The sequence below is a fragment of the Danio aesculapii genome, chromosome 17 (assembly GCF_903798145.1).
Source record: "Danio aesculapii chromosome 17, fDanAes4.1, whole genome shotgun sequence".
NCBI lineage: Eukaryota > Metazoa > Chordata > Actinopteri > Cypriniformes > Danionidae > Danio > Danio aesculapii.
This window is the reverse complement of record NC_079451.1, coordinates 32,963,966-32,991,451: the sequence shown is the minus strand read 5'-3', so window position 1 is coordinate 32,991,451 and position 27,486 is coordinate 32,963,966. Positions and strand designations below refer to the sequence as shown.

The 27,486-nt window shown below is 37.1% G+C and overlaps 1 protein-coding gene across 2 annotated transcripts in view; it reads left to right on the top strand.

Moving 5' to 3' along the window:
• rgs7a (regulator of G protein signaling 7a) overlaps nt 1–22,984 on the top strand; it is a 94,141-nt gene extending 71,157 nt beyond the window's left edge. The window contains exons 5-18 of one of the 2 annotated variants that reach the window (XM_056477400.1): nt 1,327–1,433; nt 2,013–2,064; nt 4,635–4,699; nt 6,458–6,534; nt 6,975–7,056; nt 10,955–11,029; nt 11,366–11,464; nt 13,646–13,707; nt 16,124–16,234; nt 17,051–17,176; nt 17,300–17,486; nt 17,561–17,650; nt 19,995–20,034; nt 22,318–22,984. In XM_056477400.1, coding sequence (XP_056333375.1) covers nt 1,327–1,433; nt 2,013–2,064; nt 4,635–4,699; nt 6,458–6,534; nt 6,975–7,056; nt 10,955–11,029; nt 11,366–11,464; nt 13,646–13,707; nt 16,124–16,234; nt 17,051–17,176; nt 17,300–17,486; nt 17,561–17,650; nt 19,995–20,015 — 1,154 coding nt within the window. In that variant the 3' untranslated portion in view covers nt 20,016–20,034; nt 22,318–22,984. The remainder of the gene's footprint in view (nt 1–1,326; nt 1,434–2,012; nt 2,065–4,634; nt 4,700–6,457; nt 6,535–6,974; nt 7,057–10,954; nt 11,030–11,365; nt 11,465–13,645; nt 13,708–16,123; nt 16,235–17,050; nt 17,177–17,299; nt 17,487–17,560; nt 17,651–19,994; nt 20,035–22,317) is intronic. The other variant, XM_056477399.1, reaches the window with a different exon arrangement.
• Nucleotides 22,985–27,486: the final 4,502 nt, after the last annotated feature.

Sequence of the window (27,486 nt, the reverse complement as noted above, 5' to 3'; positions counted from 1 at the left end):
AACATTAATCAAACAACTGGCTTGTTTTTGTATTTTGGCTTGTTTGGGCTTGTCATGGATAATTATGACACTAAAACCATTAGTCCATCCATCCATCCATCCATCCATCCATCCATCCATCCATCCATCCATCCATCCATCCATCCATCCATCTATATGAACAGTATCTCTCTGTATGTCTGTCTGTCTGTCTATCTATCTATCTATCTATCTATCTATCTATCTATCTATCTATCTATCTATCTATCTATCTATCTATCTATCTATCTATCTATCTATCTATCTATCTATCTATCTATCTATCTATCTATCTATCTATCTATCTATCTATCTATCTATCTATCTATCTATCTATCTATCTATCTCTGTCTGTCTGTCTGTCTATATGAACAGTATCTCCATCCATCCATCCATCCATCCATCCATCCATCCATCCATCCATCCATCTATATGAACAGTATCTCTCTGTATGTCTGTCTGTCTATCTATCTATCTATCTATCTATCTATCTATCTATCTATCTATCTATCTATCTATCTATCTATCTATCTATCTATCTATCTATCTATCTATCTATCTATCTATCTATCTATCTATCTATCTATCTATCTATCTATCTATCTATCTATCTATCTATCTATCTATCTCTGTCTGTCTGTCTGTCTGTCTGTCTGTCTGTCTGTCTGTCTATATGAACAGTATCTCCATCCATCCATCCATCCATCCATCCATCCATCCATCCATCCATCCATCCATCCATCCATCCATCCATCCATCCATCCATCCATATGAACAGTATCTGTCTGTCTGTCTGTATGAACAATATCTCTATCTATCTATCTATCTATCTATCTATCTATCTATCTATCTATCTATCTATCTATCTATCTATCTATCTATCTATCTATCTATCTGTCTGTCTGTCTGTCTGTCTGTCTGTCTGTCTGTCTGTCTGTCTGTCTGTCTGTCTGTCTGTCTGTCTGTCTGTCTGTCTGTCTGTCTGTCTGTCTGTCTGTCTGTCTGTCTGTCTGTCTGTCTGTCTGTCTGTCTGTCTGTCTGTCTATCTGTGTATCTATGTGCATGTATGTTTTTGATTCATCTCCATATTGTGGAGATAATCTTCTTAATATGACAACTTAGGAAAAACATGTCACATAAAAAGTCCATAATCTGCTTTTCTGACATTGTCCTTAAAGTTTATTGTACCACTTTCTTTCTTGCATCCAATTTTAGAGCAAAAAGCAAAACATGATCTGTCTTGGTATAAAATATGAGGTTGCTACTTCATACTCCGGCCACTAATAGCATTACGATTTGTTTGTGTAGTGGAGGCTCTTCATCTGGGCACGCTGATGGCAGCTCATGGCTACTTCTTCCCTATTTCTGACCATGTGCTCACTCTTAAAGACGACGGCACATTCTACAGGTTTCAGGTTCGTTGTTTTGTTGATTTGAGAAACAAGTAGAATATTAAAGGTTAGTTGAATGCTAAATACTGCATGTTATTAAAGTTAACTATACAGCACCCTAATAGCATGTAATATAGCAAGATAAGGCTTAAACAGCACACATTACGATCATTAGAGTTAATCAGTGCTTTATATTATAAATATACTACAACACAATCACTGAAATTATTGGAACCAAAATGTTTTTAGAACAAAAAAATGAATTCTTAAAAGTTGTTGAAGGTGGTTGTTGTATATAAACTAAAGTATGTACACTCAAAAGAAAAAAATTGATGTTTATTCAAACTCCTTATTTAAAATGATCTGAAACAACACAATTCTCGAGTTGTTTTTTGGGAAAATACATTTTTTTATGGTCAATCCACTTAAATTTACGTAAGTTAACTTAATTGGTTTGTGTTAGTACAGCATGAATGTTTTTTGTGAAACCCTGCATTTTTTACAGTGTTTGTGTGCTAAAAACAGTCAGTTTTTGTTCTGTTTATGCATCACTCTGCATTAAAAATACTTTCAATCAATAATTATGCTCTTTTTTTCTGTCAGACTCCGTATTTCTGGCCCTCAAACTGCTGGGAGCCTGAAAACACAGACTACGGTGAGTAGTTGTGTGTGTATGATCTATTATTTCTATCTTTTTGAGACCAGTCTATATGAACATGTATTTAATGAAATCCTCCAGATGGCTGGAGATCAGCTGGATCATGGAGTGTTAGGAGTGTTTGTGCTTTAATAAGACAAGTCTATATAAACGCAACCTAATCAAATCCTACTAGCTGGCGTGCTTGTGTGAGTGTGTGAAGTTGTCGCTGCATAAATTCATATCCCTTCATCCTCAACATTATATCTAGGTTTCCAGTAAAACTGTATTTTAATCTCATTAGTTCCTATGTGAGACGAGGCTGTATCAAACAGGGTCTAAAAATGCACAACAACTGGAACTGAAAGGTTTAATTACCTTTAATATAAAAAATGTTGGCAACTTGCAGTGAAAAAAAAATTCCCAGTGGATTTCTTCAATCACTTTGAGTTTATAACAGAGGAAAAAAGTTTATAATTTTGAAAGTAGTCTCATCTGCCCATTACCAGTGCTGTAGTTAATTGATAAAAAATACAATAACAGAAATATTGTGAAATTTCAAAATCAAAAGTCAAAATTAAATCTGTTTTCTATTTCAATATATTTTAAAATACAACACAGGCTCATTGGAAATATGTGCTTCAGCCTACATTTTGTACGAAATCCATAAAGTAGTATCCGGGACATCACCCATAGGTAAGAGTGCAAATGAAGCTACAAGTGGGCGTGGCCAATCGTCGCCATTTTGTTCGCATGTCATCACACCAACTGGAAGTAACCAAAAAAGGGCAAAGAGGCGGAGCGTGAGCAGAGCTACAGATCAGATGCCTGCTAGCATTTTGCTTAGACTGGCTTTTCTTTTAGGAGAAATGCTTAACACTTTATGACCTGTGATTCGTTTTATGTTTTAACCACATGTGCTTGGTTGTGTACAATATCAAAAAAGTGTTTAGTTTTTAAAAACACTATTAGCAACTAAGCATTGTTCATATAACGTTTTTCTAGAGGAGGAAAATGCTAACTACTTTTAAATACTTCAAATATAGTTTGTGTTAGTAAATGCATGGCTATTTATGAAATCCAGGCATAAGACTGTATGACAATGTTTCAGATGACTGTTCTATAGCCTACAGCTCATTAATCTGTCATAAATAAAACAAATACATTTATAGATATGGTATATATAAGAATTTTCCTCACCTGGGAAATGGAGGCCACATGAATGGTTTGTGAGCACAATAAAGTGCACACACAAAGCTATGTTATTTGATAATTGTAAGAAATAATTCCAAAAGGCAATTGATTGTGGAAAGCCACATAAAACAAAACAAAAAAGACGATGTATATGCCGAGTTCAGCAGTCAATCAGCCGGAATGATGTGTTGGCAACCAGCAAGACCTAACTGCGAATGGCCACGCCCTTAATTATGCGGACTTAATATAACGAATCGAATGAGTTATAAAAAAATTCAGCCCCTCACAGTTGTCATGAAGGGTAACATTAGCTATATGCACCAAAATAATTTTTTGTACCAGACTGCAAACACTTTTTTTTCTGCTGTAAAGTTGACCATTTTAACATTGGTCTCAATAGAAATGTGCTCCAATATGGAGCCAGACCTAGTGGAATTTCGATGAATTGCAGTTTCAGGTACTTCTGTATTAGCTTCACGAGGGAGAGTGGGATGTTGCCGCTTGACAAAACACACTTAACCATACAGTATGGTGGACTGCAGTCTCTAGGTAAAATGAATCCTACTGGGCTTTATGATGCTAAAAACTTTTGTTCTTTTTCCCACTAATGATATCCAGAGCAGTTCTTTGCACAACACCAAATAAATAGTGGGTTGTGAAGAATTATTTATTCCTGTGATGGCAAAACTCAATTTTTAGCTTCAATCTAATGAATGATAATTTGCTGCTCAATAAGACATTCTTATTTATTAATGTTGAAAACAGTTGTGTATTTTGGAGGAAATATTCCATATTGTTTCACTAGTCTCAAAAGAATTGAGTTCAAAAGATTGTTTTTATTTCGAATTTATTTTGTCACAATACATAACTAGTTTACAGTAGTCAACATCTGAGGTGGATCAAAACCTTTCAAAGGTCAAAAGTTGTCCTAAAACTATTGAACAACACCCATTCTTTCTTAGGATAATTTTTTTTGATCCACTTTAAATGTACTGCATACAGTAGCAATACATAGAGCATCTAAAATATAAAAAACTTTTACAATCAATATACAAATAAGTACAATAAATATACACTTTCATAAGTGATAGAATTTATTGTTCATTGCAATTTTGTACATTATCATACTCAACAAACAAATATATCTGTAAATGCAATTGCAATCCTTCTTATATCATGGTTGTTTGCATGACTCTGCCGCGGGTACTGTAAAATAAGCTTGTTTTGAATTCTGCAGATAAAACAAAGCAACACTCAGAGGCACTCAGGTGTAAATCACAACAAGCTGGTGTGAAATATGTTAAATGTTTACTAAATATTTTAGTGGGACTCATTTGAAAAGCCTGAAGGCTGTTGAGGTGTGTTTTTCACAGTCCTCTCGTGTCTCTCTGCAGCTGTGTACTTGTGCAAAAGGACAATGCAGAACAAAGCACGTCTGGAACTTGCTGATTATGAAGCTGTAAGTAATCCCCCCCTCCCTCTCTCTTTCTATCTCTCCCTCTTAATTGTAACAATGCACATCTTAAGCTTTGTACTTCAGACATTATTAGATAGAAGATATTAAGGAGATAATGAGATAATGACAATCTTTAAACGGAAGTCAGACTAATCCAAGCTGGGCTTTAAATGTCAGGCTTTGTTTGCATAATCCATGTAAACTCTCCAGTAGGTTTATGTAGATTCATTAGCATCTTTCTTGTATTGAACTCAGAACTATAAACTTATAGTACTTGTGTTTTCTTTTTTTATACTTTTTTTTTACTTTATAAACTTTACAAGCTTGTCCATTGTATAGAACAATAATTAAAAAATATAATGACTTTTAATCTCTCAATTCAGTTTTTTTTTTCTCACAAGTCTTCTCACAAAACCAATAGAGACAAAATGATTGATTTTTTTCATGCTGAAAATCATTAGAATATTAAGTAAAGATTAAAATTGTCGTACATTTCTTACTCTAAAAATATTTCTAAAATGGGATTTTGTTTAGAAATATGCAGTGTTAACAACTTAATTTTCACAACTTAGAAATATTCATTGTTAAGAACTTATTGTTTACAACCTAAAAGGCTATTTTCTCAGTATTTAGCTTTTTTTAACCTTCAGATTCTAGATGTACAAACAGTTTTATCTCAGCCAAATATTTTCCCATGACTGGATCACACATTGTCTAGGAACTTCCAACTGCAGGAAATCACAATTCCAAAACAATAATAATAATTCAAATCATTTTCTTTTTGGCTTAGTCCCTTTATTAATCTGGGGTCACCACAGCGGAATGAACCGCCAACTTATCCAGCATATATTTTACGCAGCGGATGCCCTTTCAGCTGCAACCCATCACTGGGAAACATCCATAGGCATTCATTTACACACATATACTATGGTCAAATTAGCTTACCCAATTCACCGATACAACATGTCTTTGGACTTGTGGGGGAAACCGGAGAAACCCACGCGAACACGGGGAGAAAATGCAAACTCCACACAGAAATGCCAACTGACCCAGCCGAGGCTCAAACCAGCGACCTTTTTGCTGTGAAGCGCTCGTGCTACCCACTGCGCCACCATGACACCATAAAAATAATAATAATTTTTTTTTTTTTAATTATTGTGAGATATAGACCTTTTTGAGTGATAAACAATAACAATGGTTTGTATTTCGTAGTTTTATTTGTATTCCATAGTTTCCTAGAATCCAAAAAGGTCCACATATTGGTAAATAATGCTATGATAGCTGCTTTAATGTTGAGCTATGGCTAAATTTCCTCCTTTTACAGAATTCTGAGAAAAGTAAGAACTCCAAGTAAAAATTTTAAGACATAACTCTAAATTTTGAGGGGAAAAGCCTTGAGGGGAATTACTTTTTTTTTGCAATTAGAGAAAAGGTTATAATCGTGCATCGCAAACCCAGATTGCTTTCTTAAGTCTATAAATGTCACAATTCTGACCTGTGATTTTAATTTTATTTCAATTAAGATTTTATTCTTCATTCATTATTATTCTGGACTATTTCTCACGGCTCATCTTTCAATTCTGACATTACAGCTCAAAGTTTTGCATACAAACTTTCACAATTCTTTAAAATAAAGGTCAGAAATGCAAATTTTTCACAATTACCATTTTTTATTCTGTGGTAGGAACACGTTTCCACAATAAAACATCATTTTATTTAAACATTGGTCATTTAAAATGTTATTTCCTCTTGCTCTTCCAGGAGAGTTTAGCGCGACTACAACGGGCTTTCGCCAGGAAATGGGAGTTTATATTTATGCAAGCAGAGGCTCAAGCAAAGTATGTATCATTCAGATTGTGATTATTTCTGGTCTTTCCCATTCCTTACTAGCTGTTTTTCGTTTTGTGCATTTGTAAAAGCCTGCCACCCCGTCTGAAGGCTAAGACTTTACACAGCAAGAATTCAAATATTAATAGATGGATCTCTTGAAATATCTGTCAAGCGGTTCTTATGACGTCTGTGCTAATGGATTTTAAAAGTCTTGTGGACATAAACCACACAGTTAAAATTGTTTTGGGATCTCACAGAACTTGAATTTATAAGTGACTTCTGCTGTTTTGCCAAGATTTTTCCTTTAAACTCAAGGCAATTCTGTGAGCCAAAACATTAGGCAGCTTTATGACTTTTCAGCTCGGTTACACGCTTCGTTGCATGCTTTGCCTTTTCTTTTGCGAGTTAAATGTTTTAATTGCTTTGTCTTTGTGTTCTGCCTGTACAGAGTCGATAAGAAAAGAGACAAAATTGAGAGAAAAATACTGGACAGCCAGGAAAGAGCCTTCTGGGATGTGCATAGACCAGTGGTGAGTATGTGTGTTCATGTGTGTGTGTGTAAGAGAGAACAATGGAGCTATTCTCTTTTCTTCTTCTGAATTATTCTTTGTTGTTGTGTAGTGTTTGAAGTTGTTACCTCACAGAGGAATGACTCAATACTGTTGAAGGCCCACTTGAGCTTATGGAATCACCTCTGGGCTTACAGAAGTCCTGCTTAGCCATATTCCAAAAATCCTACATCATTCATTTCCATAGCCGATATTCTACAAAGTAAAAGTAAAAACGTGGAGTTGTCCCCTAAGGAGCTCTTCCTACCTTTGAAACTCGTCCTTTTAAACTCTTGTAAACTCTTGTAACTCTTGAAAACACTTTGATGTACCTTAAAGTAGTCAGGTTAATACAAAATACAAATTTGGGATCTTTAAGTATTTTAATAAATACTAGAATTCTGTTGAATTGGCTATCCACCATATTTTCTGTACTACCTGACAGCGTTTTGTAGCATTTATTTATGAAACAACTTATAGAAAACCCCTGTGGAGATTTAAGATTATTTTACTGGCTTGGTTAATTAAATAGTCCCACATAGTTTGTGCATAATGGGATTGACGGTTCAATCAGATTGAAAAACAGTAATTTAAAGATGCTGTATGTACGTTTTTGACTCTTCTGAAGCATACAAATACCATAATATGTTTGCAGATATTTAAGAAACATGTTAAGTGAACATTCTTGTTTATCTGAAAAACAATGTTGAAGTCAGATATTCTGCTTTTAAAATGTCCATTATGTGCCGGAACATCTGTCTTTGTTTTGGTCATTTAACCCGCCCAATGCCAGTTTAGCCAATTATATTTCAGCACCCTGGGTTGCCTTTGTGGAAAACAGCGTATTTGATTCATTCTGTCAGGAAGACTCTCAAAGTGTGCGAATTATGACCTACGATGAACAGTATCAGACTCCAAAATGAGATGCAGATTTAGAGTTCCACATGAGGTGGTAATTAATTTTTCAAATAATATAAATATTACGAATGTAAACATTAGGTGAGAAGGTTACATTATAACACCGTGTTCTAACAACACACTACGTGACGCAGTGATAAGCAATTTGGCTGTTTGGACCCAATGAAACATGACAGAAATTTAAGTAAAGCCATTCAGAAGCACAGAATAGTGCACTTACTGCACTCCAATGAAATGGTAAAGTTTCTAATTTAATTAATACATTTTAAAACCTCTTTATTATTATTAAATGCACATGCTGAATCACATTAGCCTGCTCATATTTTGATAAATGCGTGATAAAACGTAAAACAGCTGGCTGTGTATTTTTATCAGGCTGCATAATAAAACATTTTATTAGAAATGCACTGTACCATAAATATCAGTTTGAATTATTCCTATAAATAATATAATTACAATAAATACAGTCGAAGTTATGGTGACACGGTGGCACAGTGGGTAGCACGATTGCCTCACAGCAAGACGGTTGCTGGTTCGAGCCTCAGCTGGATCAGTTGACATTTCTGTGTAGGTTTCCTCCACGTGTTCCGGTTTCCCCCACAAGTCCAAATGTTAAAATTGACCATTGACTCATGAATGAGTGTGTATGGATGTTTCCCAGTGATGAGTTGCAGCTTGAAGGGCATCCACTGTGTAAAACATATGCTGGATAAGTTGGCGGTTCATTCCGCTGTGGCGACCCCTGATTAATAAAGGGACTAAGCCGAAAAGAAAATGAATAAATGAAAGAATGACAGTAGAAGTTAAATATTAGAAATTAGAATTAAGAATTTAAAAAATTCTAATGTGGAAAGAAATAATAAAACATCTAATGCAAAAAAGGATGCAGAGCACATTGAGAAAAGAAAAAAGTAAGAAAAACTATATTATGGGCACCTAGTGTGATCTTCTGCTACAGTACAATGAACTTTCATGTTTAAGAAACCAGTCTGAGGTGATTCACGCTTTATGACATGACGCATTATCCTGGGATGGACATGGTCAGCAACAATACTCAGGTAGGCTGTGGTGTTGACACAATGCCCAATTGGTACTAATGGGCCCAAAGTGTGCCAAGAAAATATCCCCCACACCATTACACCACCACCACCAGCCTGAAGGCAGGATGGATTTATGCTTTCATGTTGTTGATGCCAAATTCTGACCCTACCATCTGAATGTCGCAGCAGAAATCAAGACTCATCAGACCAGGCAACATTTTTCCAATCTTCTATTGTGGATTTTTGGTGAGCCTGTGTGAATTGTAGCCTCAGTTTCTTGTTCTTAGCTGACAGGAGTGGCACCCGGTGTGGTCTTCTGCTGCTGTAGCCCATCCGCCCCAAAGATTGGTGTGTTGTGTGTTTAAAGATGCTCGTCTGCATACTTCGGTTGTAACGAGTGGTTATTTGATTTGCTGTTGCCTTTCTATCAGCTCTAACCAATCTGGCCATTCTCCTCTGACCTCAGTCATCAGCAAGGTATTTGCCCCCACAGAACTGCCGCTCACTGGATATTTTCTATTTTTCTATTTTCTATCTCTGTAAAACCTAGAGATGGTTGTACTTGAAAATCCCAGTAGATCAGCAGTTTCTGAAATACTCAGACCGTCTGGCAGCAACAACCATGCCACGTTCAAAGTCACTTAAATCACCTGTCTTCCCCATTCTGATGCTCAGTTTGATACAAATTTGCATTAACGAGCAGTTGGACAGGTGTACCTAATAAAGGGACCGGTGAGTGTTAAAGGGAAAACAATATATATTCAAAGTCCCTTTAAGGCAAGTCATTTCACTTGGCAGCCATCTTTGAAACACCTCTCGGGCAGTATGCTCAGGTATTCTGTTTGAATGGGGAAACATCAAATTGTCCAAAACTATCTGCCAAGCTTACGATTCCATTTCATATTATGAATAACCAAAAATATTAAACAACAACTGTCTATTTAGTTTCATTTCTAAATGTTTGTATCACAAATGTGCAGAAACTTGTGTCTGGTCTGATCACCTCCCCCAGATAATTGTCATTCTATAACGATCGCTTATTGGCTTCTGTACTAGAAGGCGGCTTCATTTGCCATGAAGCAATCACTGATTGGCCCCTTTACTGAAAGAGGGGCTTCATTCGCCATATTGACAGTTACACTTTTCCCCATTCAAAAGTATACGAGTGGCATTGTAGCGGTGGTAATGTACAATACAAGTCTTGTGTATTCTGTAGTCTTTGATATATTTCACATTCCATTTCACACATGACAACTGAAACTCATTGTCATTAAAACTAAATCCAAGCAAATACACTGGCATGCTTGCTGACTCCAGAGGCTACTTAAGTAGTATTTAAAGTGTAAATAAACATTACAGTTCATATTATAGCAGTCCATGTGTGTCACCTGATGTGTACTGCTTCATGCCTTGCGTGTACGTGAGCTGTTTGTTTTGAAGGAAGCAGCAATTTCTCCCTCAATTACACTGAGCTGATCCTCCTCATTAGCAATTTCATGCTAACTTGCCTTGATCTTTCGAGCTGATGTGCAGTAGCGAGATGCTGCAGCTCTTGTCCATATTTAGCTGGTGTGGGTTCAGATGGGGATTATTATAGAACTCAAAGTGTCTGGAGGCTGTTTTCTCCCTCTCGCGAATATACATTGGAGGCTGCAAGCTAAAGTTCATCCTATACAGGAGTGTAGAAACATCGAGTCCTGTGTGAGATAAAACAGAGTCCAACCAGCAGGAAACCATGTGATTGACTGCTCAGTGCCTTTTAAAATATCAGCTCAGTTTCCCAAAACAGTATGTCGGCGAGGTGCACCGCGTCAGGTGGTTTACAGTCGATGAAACATGGTTGCTTACCAATCCATAAACTATAGGTCATCTTGAAAACTAACATTTATTTTGACAGCATGTGCTATGTGTGTGTTTTTCAGCCAGGGTGTGTGAACACAACAGAAGTGGACATAAAGAAATCATCCAGAATGAAGAATCCTCACAAGACAAGAAAGGTGATGAAAATTAATTCAGAATTAAATTAAACAACTTCACCTTTTAATGTCCTAAATCATGTGACTCATCACTAAAACAGATTTTCCACATGTTACATCATTGAACCTTTGTGTTGGATGAATCAATCAACCATCAGAATAATAGCCAATCAGTCCTGAATAAATCCACCAATCAGGGAGCCTCATAAAATCATGCACCTCACTGGTCAAGAACCGCTCACCGCAACAATCAAACGACTGTCCATGTGAAATCCTTCATCACTGATGCAATCACATAAAAATCAACTGTATGTAAATTTATGTAAATGTGGTTGTAATTTATTCTAATTTTTACAGTCTGTGTACGGCCTTCAGAATGACATTCGCAGCCATAGCCCCACCCACACACCAGCCCCTGAGGCCAAGCAGCCAACCGAGGAAGAGCTTCAGGAACAGGTAACGTCTGATTGGTTCTGTGTATTTATAGGCAAAAACAAAAAGACAAAAGAGGCATTTACAGCTTGAAATAATAAACGATCTGTTAAAGATTTGAGCCGAATAATAAAAGACACATTCCGAGGACATCTGTATATTACATTTTGTAAAAAAAAAAGGACATAATAGGAGCCCTTTTATGTATTTGGTTTTGGCAGACTAGATCTACCAATCTGCAGACTTCCTACAGACTTCCTACTGTCGATATGTAGACAGACACACTGCATTAATAGGGATTGAGAAATCTCCTTACAGGAGGAGGGTTACAGAGGAACTGTGATAATGGACTGGCCTATAGTGAAACTGAATCAAACAAAATGTTGAGCAAGCAATCTCACTGGCTGCAGAAGTAGCAGCAGCCAATAAACATGCCATATAGTAACTAGTAATGATGTGGTTTCTTTCAGACTACATATATAAAATGAGTCCATGTCATCTAGAATTCCCTGACTGAACTTGATTTTACTTTGTTAAAAGTGTTCATGATGTCGTACTTCTGGTACTATGACAATGATTTCTCTGTGAAACTTGTAACTACTACATATGAAACTTTAAATTGCATGCTTCTTAAACAGGGAGGTGCTATTTTGTTTTGTTTTTTAGTATTTGTCTAAATAAGTTTTAACTGATTTGAAAACGAGCTTTGTTCTGGTCACTCCTAAAATCAGCTGGTTAGTTGGTCTTGGTCCCAGCCTCACCAAGATGATGTTTGTCTTACCTGTCTTTTGTTAGGATGAAAAATTATAGTAAGTCTCACATGTGATGTTGAGAAAATCTGTTTTTAGAATTTAATTATTGAAGATATCCCTACAGTGATTTGAAGAATTGTTTTTCATGACTTATCAATTTTCACTCTACTACAAAAATGGTGGTAGTTTTGTACTAAAGCATCCCCTTCTTTTATTACAATAGTTACCACAAATGAACAAACTAAGGAAAGCAACTAGTGCAATGTATATGATTGTACTAAAATGAGGGAACAATTCAGTAAAGTGTGCACTTGATTTAACTAAAATAAAAGAATGAGTTGATAAATTATGCCAAGGAACATGCCCATGAAACAAACTAAAGACTGCAGCCTCAAGCTTTGTTCCTGATTCACAGGAGAGTGTGGTTGATTCTTCTTTTTCTGTTAAATTGACCCCTATGGCCACACTCTCATCTAGGTCATGGCACCAATTTAACCCCTTGGATTATATGGTTCCATACCAAGTCATGGAAGTGGCATGGGAAGTGTGCATGAAGGATATTAATAACCACAGCCTCTAGCTTGCTTCTTGAATCACAGGAGAGTGTGGTTTAAGTTTTTTTTCTGTTAAAATCACCCCACTCTCATCTGGGTCGCGGCACCAATTTAACCTTTTCGATTCTACTGTTCCATACCGAGTCATGGAAGGGGTATGGGAAGGGTGCATGAAGGATATTATTAACCACCATCACTAGCTTGATTCTTGAGTCATAAGAGAATGTGGTTCAAGTTTTTTTTTCTGTTAAAATCACCCCACTCTCGTCTGGGTCACGGCACCAATTTAACATTTTCGATTCTACCATTCCATACCGAGTCATGGAAGTGGCATGGGAAGGATGCATGAAGGATATTAATAACTGCAGCCTCTAGATTTTTTCTTGAAGCAAGGTTTATTTGCACTCTTCACCCTTAAACTCACTCCCCTTGACCTCACTTCCATCCAGGTCATGGCACCAACATAAATCATACCAAGTCTGGTATGGTTTCACCAATGTAAACTATACAGAGTTCGAGCAGGTCTCAAACCAGCATTTTTATTTAATAGTCCGTAGAATCTTGCATCAGTAACTAGTGCACTTCTTTAGGCCAGGTGACTGAGGTTTACCCAATTTCATCCAAGCCCAGTGAACGATATGAGTTAATTCTCCATTCATTGTCACGATATCTTTTTTCTATCCACAAAGTTCCCAAAACTGTTTAAAATCTTCGTAAATAATCAAGCTCAAATATCTTAGCCAAACTAGAAGACCAACTGACCACCTTTTGACTCTTTTAAGCTGTTTTTTTCCCTTCTTTCTCAGCAGCTGCATGGAAAATAGTGGCTGTATTTACCATGAGTTTTCCCACACACTCACATAAACTCACCCTGACTATTAGCATTATTGTCTTTCCAGATCAAGTTTTGGCAAGCACAGTTAGACCGCCATCGATTGAAAATGTCCAAAGTTGCAGAGAGGTAAGTCAGAGAGAGAGAGAGAGAGAGCCTGTGCTGTTATCGATCCACAGGTCTTCATTATTCTACAGTGCTTAAACATTTTCTTATCGATCTCTTTAATGGTCTGTGTAGATATTATTCATGCTGACAAACATGTTTCTGTTTCTCGTCCTCAAATTTACTCCATCTGCGAGATCAATGGCTCACTTAGGATGCCACAACATCTCGAAGCAAAGTTTTTTTAATGCCACGTGAAAAGAAACCGACTTGCAGCAATCAATTATAGATCAAAATAAAAAATGTCCATCCGTGTTGGAGGTAACAACTTGGAAGTAACATGCATTATGTATACATAATCAGATTACTTAAAGTGCCCCTAAATGATGCTCATGATGCCCGGATATTACCTTTCTTACATTGTGTAATGTAGCTGTTTGTCAATATAAAGAGTCTGCAAAGTTTCAAGATGATCAAAGTGCAAGATTTCAGGTTGTTGATACTGTATGTCAGAAAGATGCTGTTTTCTTTACTGCAAAAACAAATTCACTTTTCAACTGAGAGTTTGAACTAGGGATCAAATTGATACTGTAAAAGTGATGCCATAATAACTTTTCATATCACCGTGTGTACAAGCTACTGGAGCTAAAATATTCAGATATAGTACTGCCCATTTCAATTACAACAAGCCAAGCAGACAAACTGTCATATGACAATTATAATAGGTTCGATTTAGGTTGCCAGCATCTAAGGACAATGTCATTTTGAAGTCCAATAACAACATAAAATGACATTGATATTTTGTTGATTTTAGGTTGTGTTGGAAAGTGACCAAAATTCAATGTCGAGCCAACATCTAAAATCAACGTCATGTTGACATCAAATACTGACATTTATTCGTCAGGTATGGCAACCAAAATCCAACAGCTGATAGACGCCATATTGTTAACATCCACACAACGTCAAGCTGTAACATCATTAGATATTGATATTTGGTTGTTTTTAGGTTGCGTTGGAAGGTAACTAACATGTAACGTCTGTTCGATGTTGGACATTGACATTGGCCTGATGTTGGGTTCTGACATTAACCCGATTTTCATTTCCAAACAAAATGCAACGTACCATGACGTTGGGGTACAACATCAATCTGACATCATGTTGACATCCTGTGCCTGCTGGGAGTATTCTATGCAGTAGAGCATAGAATCCAGCAGAGAAAGCTCTCAAAAAGGAGGTGCTTAGAGAAATTCAGTTTTAGATTGTAAGAAATTTTAAATGCATGTTATTAAAAAGTATATTTTTTCACCTTAAATTGATATAAACCTTACACTATAATATCTAAAGTAAAGTAAAGGTAACTTACTAATAATTTAATTAATTCATTCATTCATTCATTCATTTTCTTTTCGGCTTAGTCCCTTTATTAATCTGGCTTGCCACAACGGAATGAATCGCCCTAATAATTTCATTTACCGCAAAATTATTTATGTTCATTAGAAACCTGGGGTAAGGGGTATAATTATGGGGCAAAATTATTTTAGTATTGCATCGTGTCATATTATCAGCATAACTCATTGATATGAATATGAGCATAAATCACTGATGAGCATAATACATTCAGTGAGGTGATGAACACTAAAGCAAATCAAAAGTAACAAATCAACACAAAAAGTGCAAATCAACACAGGGGTACAGTAGCTTGCTTTTACTATTGCATTATTTTAAATAAATCAAACCTAATAATAATAATAATAATAATAATAATAATAATAATAATAATAATAATAATAATAATAATAATAATAATAAACTCATTATAATAAGGAACACAATAAAAGTTAAGCAACAGTACTCAACACCAGTGCTTATGCTATCTTACTTTTTTGGTATTAGGCAAGAAAAAAATATTTATATAGCACATTTCATACACAATGATAATTCAAAGTGCTTTACATAAACAAGAATAAAAGAAACAAGAAAATAAAAATGATGACAAGAATTAAAAATGATTAAAAACCGATCAAAATGTGTTAAAACAGGTTTTAAAGAAAGTCATAATCGTTATCTGTTGGACATAAAAATTTAAACCCTAAAATTAAATTTATTAGTATGTACATGAACATTTTTATGTTCATGAACATGTTTTAGTACGTTATTTTCCCTTACAGAAAAGCTATGTGAGTGCTTCGCTTCATGTGCAGTCTTGGTAAAATCACGTGTGAAACACACATGGAACAAATGTGGCTCACATGAAATTTGAGGTTTTGCTAACTTTTTATATGGGGAAACTTTATATGTGGTTTCTTTTTACATGAATTTGATATGATTTTAGCGTTAAGTTCATGTAACCGTCATGTGTTATTTCTGAGACCGTTAATAATAGATGCCATTTTTTCTTCTCCCTCTCTTTAATCCAGTTGTTTTTATGATTGCGTTGTAGTTTGCTGAGCTATACAGAGCAGTATTCAGACTATGACCCTTTCTTGTCCACTCCTGATCCCTCCAACCCCTGGATATCAGATGATACAACACTTTGGGAAATGGAGGCCAGGTTTGTTTCACACACACACACACACGCACGCACGCACGCACGCACGCACGCACGCACGCACGCACGCACGCACGCACGCACGCACGCACGCACGCACGCACGCACGCACGCACGCACGCACGCACGCACGCACACACACACACACACACACACACACACACACACACACACACAGGTTTATGAGGACTCCATTGGCATTATGTATTTTATACTGTAAAACTACTTGTCACATTGCCTTACCCTACCCCTATACTTAACTCTTATAAGAAACCTCTTTATTCGTTCATTTTCTTTTCGCCTTAGTCCCTTTATTAACCCGGGGTTGCCACAGCGGAATGAACTGCCAACTTATACAGCATATGTTTTTTGCAGCGGATGCAAAAACATCTTTACACACTCATCCACACACATACACTACAGCCAATTTAGCTTACCCAATTCACCAACAGCACATGTCTTTGGACCTGTAGGGGAAACTGGAGCACCCGGAAGAAATCCCACGCGAACCCGGGGAGAACATGCAAACTTCATACAAAAATGCCAACTGACTCAGCCGAGGCTCGCACCAGCGACCTTCTAGCTGTGAGGCAATCGTGCTACCCACTGAGCTACCGTGACACCCTATAAGAAACCTGTGAATGTAAAAAAAAACATGTAGAATTTGTAAGCATTTTGAATCTCATAAGCCATCATACCTGTTCAATGTCTCTTCTTGTAAATCACATAACCAGAACACATACACGCACACACAAATACTATCATTGTCTTTATGATTGTTGTATAATTTATTGTGTGTGTTTGTGTTTATGGGAGCAGTAAGGAACCTGGTCAGACTCGAGTTAGACGCTGGGGTTTTGGGATTGACGAGGTGTTGAAAGATCCGGTCGGGAGAGAGCAGTTCCTCAAGTTCCTGGAGTCTGAATTCAGCTCAGAAAACCTCAGGTAATCCTCCAGCACACTTCCCCTTCATGCCCCCTGCTGGCTGGTGAGGAGAAACACTGCGCAACCCTTGTGCTCTGTGTAATGGTTTTGTGTTCTGCAAATGAATTCTCTTTTACTGTTCAGATTCTGGTTGGCAGTGCAGGAGTTAAAGAGAAGGCCAATCCGTGAGGTGCCAACGCGGGTGCAGGAGATCTGGGAAGAGTTTTTAGCTCCTGGAGCCCCCAGTGCCATTAATGTCGACTCCAAGAGCTATGACAAAACCACACAGAATGTCAAAGACCCTGGGAGATATGCTTTTGAGGATGCACAGGTAAGGAATGTGTGTTTTTGAGTAGCTACATAATTCATATAATATTTGACTGTTTGTAATTGTGTGTCTCTCAGGAACACATCTATAAGCTGATGAAGAGTGACTCTTACAGCCGGTTCATTAGATCCAGTGCCTATCAGGAGCTTTTGCAGGCCAAGAAAAAGGTATTTCACTTACAGTCACAAAATCTGACAAATTCTGACTAGGTAATATACAGAACTATTCAAAGCTTTGGGGTATGTGATTTTTTTAAGTAAGTCTTATATGTTGACCAAAGCTTAATTCATTTGATTACAAAAACAAATATAGTAATAGTATCAAACATAATCAAACATTTTTTCTGTTTAACCAGTTAAACTCTGCGGATCGGTACCGGGTCCGTGACACCATCGACGTTCGCTTTAAGATGTAAAGGGCTAGTATTGCACCAGACCCCCTTAAGTGGTTTCGTTTGAAAGTGTAGAATCTATATTTTATACACATATACTTTGTGTTATATACATATCACTTAGGTTTTTATTCTACTGTACAAAAGTTATTTACACTTAAATATACAGTGTTTTGGATACCCGAGCTGGGTATTGAACATTGGTTCATTTTCATATTTTTCATATGGTTCATATATGATACATATACAAGTTATAGCTCAAATGAAAGCTCTTGCCGGTCTTCATACGGTTCTAGCATTCTTTTTGCTGAATTATATTCACATATCAACAAGTTGTCGAATGAATCGCTGTGTTTCCATGGTGCAGAAGTGAAAACAATACATTTATGATCAATAAGCAGCCCCAGATAGCACATACAGCTGTCATCTCTTACCTTATGCTGTGCGCTTCAGGGACATTTCTCCTCTGTTTTTGAGGTGATGTGCATAAGTAATCCTTTTATATGTCTGGCATGGTCCAAACACAGTGAATTATGTTTGATCAAACAAAAGAATAGTGAAATATGAAAACAATGACCAGTCCCTGACCTCTCATCAGTTGGAATACAATAACTTTTGCATAGATTATGGTAGAGACATTTTTCTTTTTTCCTATGATTACAGACATGTGCAGGAACCACCAAAATTAATTACAGCAAGCTAGAGCACACATAACCTAAAAGGTACACTTTTAAAATGTATAAAAAAAATACAAAAATAGCCTTTTTTAGGTGTTTATTATAACACAGACAACATATACAGTTATTTTAAACACTTTCAATAGTGTTTTATGAAAATTCACAGGGTTTTCTTTAAAATGATACCAAATTTTTGCATTTACACCTCTGCATGTGGATTTGGGAAGCTTTTAAATTTGGGTAGGCAAAATCCAGGCCCAAATCTCAAAATAGCACTAGAGTTTAACTGGTTAAATAATTTTTTTTCTTTTCTTGATTTTTGTCTTATCAACATTGAAAATCAATGCTTATTATTACGTTTACCACTTTTCAACCTATTGTTTTTACTGTCACTTTCGATGCATTTTTATGTACCCTTGCTTGTTTAAAGTATTATTTATATTTTAAACAATTCTGTCCAAGCCCAAAGGTTTGAGCAGTATTGTATGTGAAGTTATCTCTCAGATCTGTAAAATGTAATGCTGGCAGCTCATTGTTTGGTTTTTATACCATAATTTACATCACCAAATAAAAAGGTCACTTTTTAAAAGTGCAGAGTAACATTTTCAAAAGAAGAAGAGCAAAGATCAAGGTCTCATAATGCAATTCAAAAGCATAATAAGATGGAAAATCCAGGAGCTATAGATAAGTTCTGTTTCAGAAATATTTAACAGTGTCCTTTAAAAGAGTTTATTTTGATAAATATTATTTTATAAATATTACAGCAGCTCCTAATGAGATGGTACATGAAAATGCCTAAGAGTTAAGGCGATTGTTCAGCAAAATATAAAAATTTGTCATTTGTTTTCTCATTCTTAGTCCGTCCAGTATCCAACTGGTGACTTTTTTTTCTTCACTAGATCATTAAAAAAAGATATTAGCTGAAACTGTGGTCCTTGGTGATTTCAATAAATGCCAACCTTTGACACTTTTACAGTAAAAAAAAAATATACAGGCAAAATATACACGCAACACTAATTCAATACCAGAGGTTATTATTTTTAATTAATGTACTTAAATCCATATTTAGACACAGCATGCTGTAGTTTTTCACTCTTTATCTTGTTGACTGAAGTCGGGAAGCATACAGGATCGCAGAACCTCTTTTGAAAAGTTCACTCGTAATGTGGTAAGTTGTAGTGGCCCCACCCCCTCAGTGACATGACCAATCAGACAGCAGCTCTGATCAGATGACTCTTGTCTGGTGATTTATCCCACCCCCAAACCTTGTGATCTCACCCTAAATCGTGTTGTCATGACAGGTTTAAGCAAAGCTCTTCTCTTGTCGTTATCTGTGTCATCTACAGATGAGCTGTTTGTCATTGCATGACTTAGCATTTTGGTCTCCTGTTGCAACAGCTGCCAAAATGTGTACCTGTTCACTCTTTTCTATCTTGTCCACAGAAAAGTAAGAACTTGTTTTGAAAGAAGGCATTGCTTCCAGGTAACCCTGCTCCTCCTCAGCCTGTATGTGATGCTCCTGTTCTTTTGTGTCTGTCTGGTTTACGTCTGTTGGAGTAATGGATTACCCAGAAATGAAAATTAATTTTTTTCAGGCAAGACAAATGAAGATGTTTGGCAGAATGCCAAAGCTACTGTTTTGAGTCATATGAATCAGAAAAGTGATTCATATGACTGCTGAAAAATTAGGTTGTTGCTGAAATTTTATTTTATTTTTTTCATTAAAAATATTAAGCAACACAACTGTTTTAAAAATGTTGATAATATGAAGAAATATTGTTTTGGGCACAAAAGAGTATATTGTAATGACTTCTTAAGGAACATATTTCACTAAAGATGGAGTAATTTTTAATTGTAATACAATTTCATCAATATTAAAATCTTAAAGTTATGGACAAACAAATGTAGAAGGTGCCATAATATATGAAGCATCTCTCTCTAATATTATGATGAACTGAAATAACATTTCTGAAGCAAATCTAAAAAATTAGGATGCCCTTGGTTAGGGAATAAAAATAGAATATAAAAATATGAAAGTTTTTATTTAACAGTACTTTTACAGTTATGCTTTATACATTTCAGTAATTTGTTTTGTATCTGTCAACAAACCATCTGTTTGTTCATGCTAATATAAACTCTCTGGCCACTTTATTAGGTACACCTTACTAGTACCAGGTTGGATACCCCTTTTGCCTTCAGAACTGCCATAATCCTTGGTGCCATAGATTCAACAAGGTACTGGAAATATTCCTAAGAGATTTTCGTCCATATTGACTTGATAGCATCACGCAGTTGCTGCAGATTTGTCGACTGCACATCCGTGATGCGAATGTTCCGTTCCACCACATCCCAAAAGTGCTTTATTGGATTGAGCTCTGGTGACTGTGGAGGCCATTTAAGTACAGTGAACTCATTGTCATGTTCAAGAAACCAGTCTGAGAGGATTCGCGCTTTATGACATGGCGCATTATCCTGCTGGAAGTAGCCATCAGAAGATGAGGACAATGTGGTCATAAATGGATGGACATGGTCAGCAACAATACTCAGGTAGGCTGTGGTGTTGACACGATGCTCACTTGGTGCTAATGGGCCCAAAGTTTGCCAAGAAAATATCCCCCACACCATTACCCCACCACCAGCAGCCTGAACCGTTGATACAAGGCAGGATGGATTCATGCTTTCATGTTGTTAATGCCAAATTCTGAGCCTAGCATCTGAATGTCGCAGCAGAAATCGAGACTCATCAGACCAGGCAACGTTTTTCCACCCTTCTATTGTCCATCTATTAGCCTCAGTTTCCTGTTTTTAGCTGACAGGAGTGGCAACCGGTGTGGTCTTCTGCTGCTGTAGTTCATCCGTCTCAAGGTTGGACGTGTTGTGCATTCAGAGATGCTCTTCTGCGTACCTTGGTTGAAATGAGTGGTTATTTGAGTTACTGTTGCCTTTCTATCAGCTCCAACCAGTCTGGCCATTCTGCCCTGAACTCTGGCATCAACAAGGCATTTGCGCCTAGAGAACTGGCGCTGACTGGATATTTTTCTCTTTCAGACCATTCTCTGTGAAACCTACAGATGGTTATGCGTGAAAATCCCAGTAGATCAGCAGTTTCTGAAATACTCAGACCAGCCCGTCTAACACCAACAACCATGCCACATTCAAAGTCACTTAAATCAGCTTTCTTCCACATTCTGATGCTCAGTTTGAACTGCAGCAGATCATCTTGACCATGTCTACATGCCTAAATGCATTGAGTTGCTGCCATGTGATTGGCTGATTAGAAATGTGCATTAACGAGCAGTTGGACAGGTGAACCTAATAAAGTGGCCGGTGAGTATAGTGTTATAACTAGTAGTTAAGAAAGATATATTCATGCATGTATGTTTCATCCACTTTAACAGATGTGGTTACAGATCAATTTGAAAGTGAAAACTTTGTTGAAATGTAAAAGAATCAAAGCACAAAGTGGATTAAAGCTGAGAAATCAATTCTGTCAATCTAGATTTGGAGTCCACATAGCTGACATGTTATAGTTTATCTACATTGAACAGTCAAGCAGCAAAACATTTCTGTTTTCCCCAAACTGGAAATTGTCGGTTGAGCAATCAAAGTTTTGATGCATCTTGCAGATTCAAGTTGAATGATGTGTGTTCTGTGTTTAATTGTCCTCCCATCAGTTACAGATTTGTCAATTTGTGTTTAGCATGCTTAAAATATATTTGCACAGTAGTGTATAAAGTTGATTGTTGTCTCTTTGTTTGTGTTTCAGGGGAAATCTCTGATATCCAAGAGGCCGCCTGCTGTCGTCCAATCTTGCTGAGCCTCAAACAATCCACCGAGGATGAGGACACCATCATCTTCATCTCTGTCGTCTGATTGGTCCAGCTCCCAGATTCCCTGGACAACGGACCAAATCACATGCATGTCCAAGAGACTGAGTTTTTAAATCAGTTTCTACTTGCTACTTGCTAGTTTCAGTCTTTAAGACAGTTAGACTTGGACTTCTACTATCTGGGAAATGCAGCAACGTCTTTCAAAAGAGGAAAACGATCTTCTCCTCTCCTCTTCTGTCTGTCAGGACTGTCTCCAAATGTAGACTGATCAAATGATGTCAAAACCAGAAAATTTAAAGTAAAAAAACCACAGTTAAATATAACAGCGTAGGCACATTGTGTAAAATCGAGAAGCTTTAGACAGAGATGATCTCTTCCTACTCACCTTTCATCTCTTTTTTGCATTGATTTTATTGCACTATAAAGGATCTAGCACACGTTTGCTTATCGCACATGTGAAGTCGCATGGGATATATCTGAAAGCGACTGGTCTTGCAATCTGTCTCGTCGTTTCTTCTTCGTTGGCTCCCTCCGTTTATTTTTTTATACCATGTGTAAACACTTTTACTTGAAAATGTATTAAAGTCGGTCCTTTATCTGAAAGTAACGCGTTGATTTGTCCTTCACTGTACAGCTGTTAATGACTACTGTAGTTAGAGCTGTCAAGCAGCAGCAGAGCATTTACTCTGACAGATTAGCGCCAATGGGCTCCCAAAGGAACACAGGTTTGTGTCCAGATGGCATCATGTGCTCATCCTATCGACACATCCATTTACATTTCCCAAATACAAATCAAAATATGTTTTTTGAATTCTGGATATGAAGTTTCTAAACATCTCCTCATAGATCATTTCAGCTATGACTACCAAACTTAAGTCAGAACCTGTATGATTAGTCTTTTTTAACCCCTTTAACTGTCAGACACATTTTTAAGCTTAAATGTGAGAATGACGTTCAACAAAAAGTAAAAATAAAAAAAGTCATGTACATTAATTTTTTAAAAAGTCAAACATTCCTTCAATCATTTTCTTTTTCGGCTTAGTCCCTTTATTTATCAGGGGTCGCCACAGCAGAATGAACCACCATCTTATCCAGCATGTGTTTTACGCAGCGGATGCCTTTACAGCCACAACTCAACTCTGGGAAACATCCATACACTCTTGGGAAACACCCATACACTCTTGCATTCACACACATACACTACAGCCAATTTAGCTTACTCAATTAACCTATAGCACATGCCTCTGGGCTGTGGGGGAAACCAGAGCACCAGGGGGACCCTACGCAAACACGGGGAGAACAAGCAAACTGAAATGCCAACTGACCCAGCCGGGGCTTGAACCAGCAACCTTCTTGCTGTGAGGCGATCGTGTTACCCACTGTGCCACCGTGACGCCCAAAAGTGTAACAATAAATGTATATTTTAATAATTTTTGATCATATATATGTATTTTACAAAACATGTTTTACTTTATGGTGGTTCATTCTGCTGTGGCCAACCTTGAAATGGAGACTAAGCCAAAAACCATAAATATATGAACGTTTTAAATTAAAATTGACAGCAAATCAAAGCAACATATTTGAACAAATTGCATTCCAAATTTGAAGTTGATTTCTCAAAAAAATAGCTTTTATTGAGGTTTTGTGTGGGGGTGCAGTACCAAACATCACCACCAGATGACATCCAGTTTTCCATTGGTGACCATATAAGGACGCCCCCTGTTTCTGTGTATTGCTTGAGCATATTAATCAGATATTTTCATACTTTTCACAATATTTGTAAAATAGACATCAGATTCTAAAGTAGCATGGGCAGTTTGGTGGCATCTCAGCTAAAGTTAGCTTATTAGGTTAAGTTAGGTTAGGTTAGCTAATTAGATTGATGGTTTATGTAAAGTGGACAGTCAAATTAACAAAAAACATGAATTAGTGAGGGTGTAAAACACTTTAAGTGGGGATTTTCAGTATTTAACTGACTGTACATCCTCCAAGCTCAAAAATTCCGGAACGACTTTACCAGTGAATTAAAAAAAGCACTGTTCACACAGGCAAGAACATGACAGAATTTTTCTGGAAAAGACCATTAACACATCCATTCCAAAGTACCGGTAAATCCTGACATCATTAGCCAGAAATGACCTCTAAACGGCAACACTACTATTTTTGAACATTTGACTACATCACAAACTCTGTGGATGGGCAAGTATTGTGAACAACTTCGCATGTCGAGATGCACATAATATAGCGCTCACCAGCTGCTTCATGTGCACACGCGTCAAGCAACTGAAGGAAGCAGAGCTTGAAGGTAAACAAACAGCGGTTTATCGTAACAATTTTATCGATAATTTTTTACACAGTTGGCATTAAGAAGGAACATATCTAGCAGCTAAATATGTCTTGAAAAATATTTGAAGGCTTTTAGTTTCATAAACCGTGCGGATGTGAATCCGTCTGAGTGCTCTGATTGGCTAAAGCAAACGTCTCACGTCAGAGTGTTCTAAACATGAACCCGCTCTTTCTGGAAATCTTTCTTCTGTGTTCACAAGCTCAGCATTCCGGCAAATTACCGGTAATATTACGACTACAGAACGAATTTACCAGAATTTTCAAATAGGACCTGTAATTTTCCGGAAAGGTCTGTATGTGTGAAAGGGGCTTATCACTGGCAATATTAACTAGTCTTTAAGACTTTAAGGGCGTACTCACACTATGCTATCCGAACAGTGCCCAGGCCCATTTCCCGGATCGTTTGAGAAGTGTGAGTGCTCTGAATCGGGCTCAGTTGGCCAGCGCTGGCCCGGTTGGAAGAGGTGTGCCTGAGCACGGTTCACTTGGGCTCAGGCACGGTACGCTTGTAGTGTGAGTGTGTTTAGCTCGACTTAGCCCGAAACTGAAGACGAGACGTGACTTTTAAGGGACTGTTTCATATGGATCTATTGATCATTCTTACTGTGTAATAAACGCAAACTGTCGTAGATTATTAAAGACGCAAACCCCTCACTGCATGGCAGCAAACCTCCTAATTCCAGCAGCACGAGGACTTTATGATTGTTTATGAGTGTCAAAAGTGGCTGATCTGTTCGGTGAAATATTTGACTGCGTGTCACTGCATATCAAACGACTAAAACGATATAACGATATAAAGAAATCTCCACTGTTCTGAGCGAGAGCGCTTCTTAAACTGAACAGCGAATCATCGATGATGTAAGCGTGTTCAGGCCCGAATGCAATGTGAATGCGGGGCTTCGGGGGAGACGGGACGGGGGACAAGTGTGCTTCGGCCCGGTTCAAGACAACTGTATATAGCCTGATTACGCCCTAAGTCATTAGTAACATGGTAAAACATCTCAACATGCTAAAACACGGTAACATTCTAGCAACACGTTAATTCATGCTAGCATTGTGTTATATGTGAACAGCATCTTAATCTAAATTGACTACTGACCATAATAAACATGTTAGCAACATGCTAGTATTGTGGTAAACATGATAGCAGGATGCTAATTCACACTGCTGTAGTGTTAAATCACCAAATGACAGAAATAAGCAAATTAATGATACCAGTGTGTTAAAATATGCTAGCTATGTTCTACAGACAAGCTGGAAACATGCTAAGGAAAAAATAGACTTATGCAATAACAATGTGCTAGCAACATGTTAAACCATGTTTTTACAACATGCTAGAAATGCCTTTCTTTTCTCTTCACCCTAAGCTTTCAACATTCAGGTGAGGTTTTATATTAGTCATATGAAATAGTCAAACATATTCTCACAATAATAATAATAAAAATCTGAGCATATAATTGACAGCCTTGTATTTAACTTACGGTTTGTTCATTTGTTTATCTGAACATTAAAAAAAAAACAATATTTCAAGGTATTTTAAATAACATTTGATATATTTTTTGATATATTTACAGAAAGATTGTCTTTATTTAGCCTACTGCATAACAATTTACATGAACCTTTTATAATTATGTGTCACAATGGCGCAGTGGGTAACACAATCGCCTTATAGCAAGAAGGTCACTTGTTCGAGCCCCGGCTGGGTCAGTTGGCATTTCTGAATGGAGTTTGCATGCTGATGTTCTCCCAGCGTTTGTGTGCGTTTCCTCCTGGTGCTCCGGTTTCCCCCATGTCCAAAGACTGAATAAGTTAAATTGGCCAAAGTGTATGTGTGTAAATGAGCACGTATGGGTGTTTTTCAGTGTTGGGATGCGGTTGGAAGGTCATCCGCTGTGTGAAACATATGCTGGATAAGTTGGCGGTTCATTCCACTGTGGCGACCCCTGATTAATAAAGGACTAAGCTGAAAAGAAATGAATTTTATAACTATTTTTAATTAAAAACTAAATACAAATGTCAATTGACTTTAAACATATGTTGCTCAGATTTAGTCTTAAACCTCAATGCTAGAAAAATAGATGATTGCACGTTGTCCCAAATGCTGTACAAAATAAGCTGGCTGCCATTGCGTTTTCAACCACTAGAGGGCGATGACTCCATCCACCAGGTCTATGTGAATTTGATTATTTGGTCAGTCTGGTGAGAACAGCTCTAAATCTTGAGGTCCAGACCAACTCATCCAACACTAACAGTCGGCTCTGAACCAGAACCATCTAGATTACTGCTATCAATACAATTTAACATGACATCTGAGTACTTTAGTTTCTAAACCAAAACATGTTTATATGTGTGTCTGCTCAGTGTGTAAGATTTTGGGTGTTTTCAAGTTCTCCACAAAGTTTGTCTGTGTGTGCATTTGAGAGAGAAAAAAAGGAAAGGAACAAGAGAGGGATGTTATTCTTATTGTGGTCGAATGGAGATGAGTTCAAAACCACAAAAATAACAGAATGGGAGAACGAACGACTGAATAAGCAAAGAAAACAAAAGGAGAACAGTCAGTAATGTGCAACATCCCAAGCCAAATGAAGATTTACGGGGGCGCAAAATTTCATGATAAACTGTGGAGTGAAAGATTAATGATTTAGCATCTGAAGGCTTTTGTCTTTTTAAGGCCACATAACACATCTGCTTTGTCTTGCCTTGATGTGCTGTCAAAACTTGTTTAGAAAACCATTTTGCATTTGGAAAGACACTTGAGG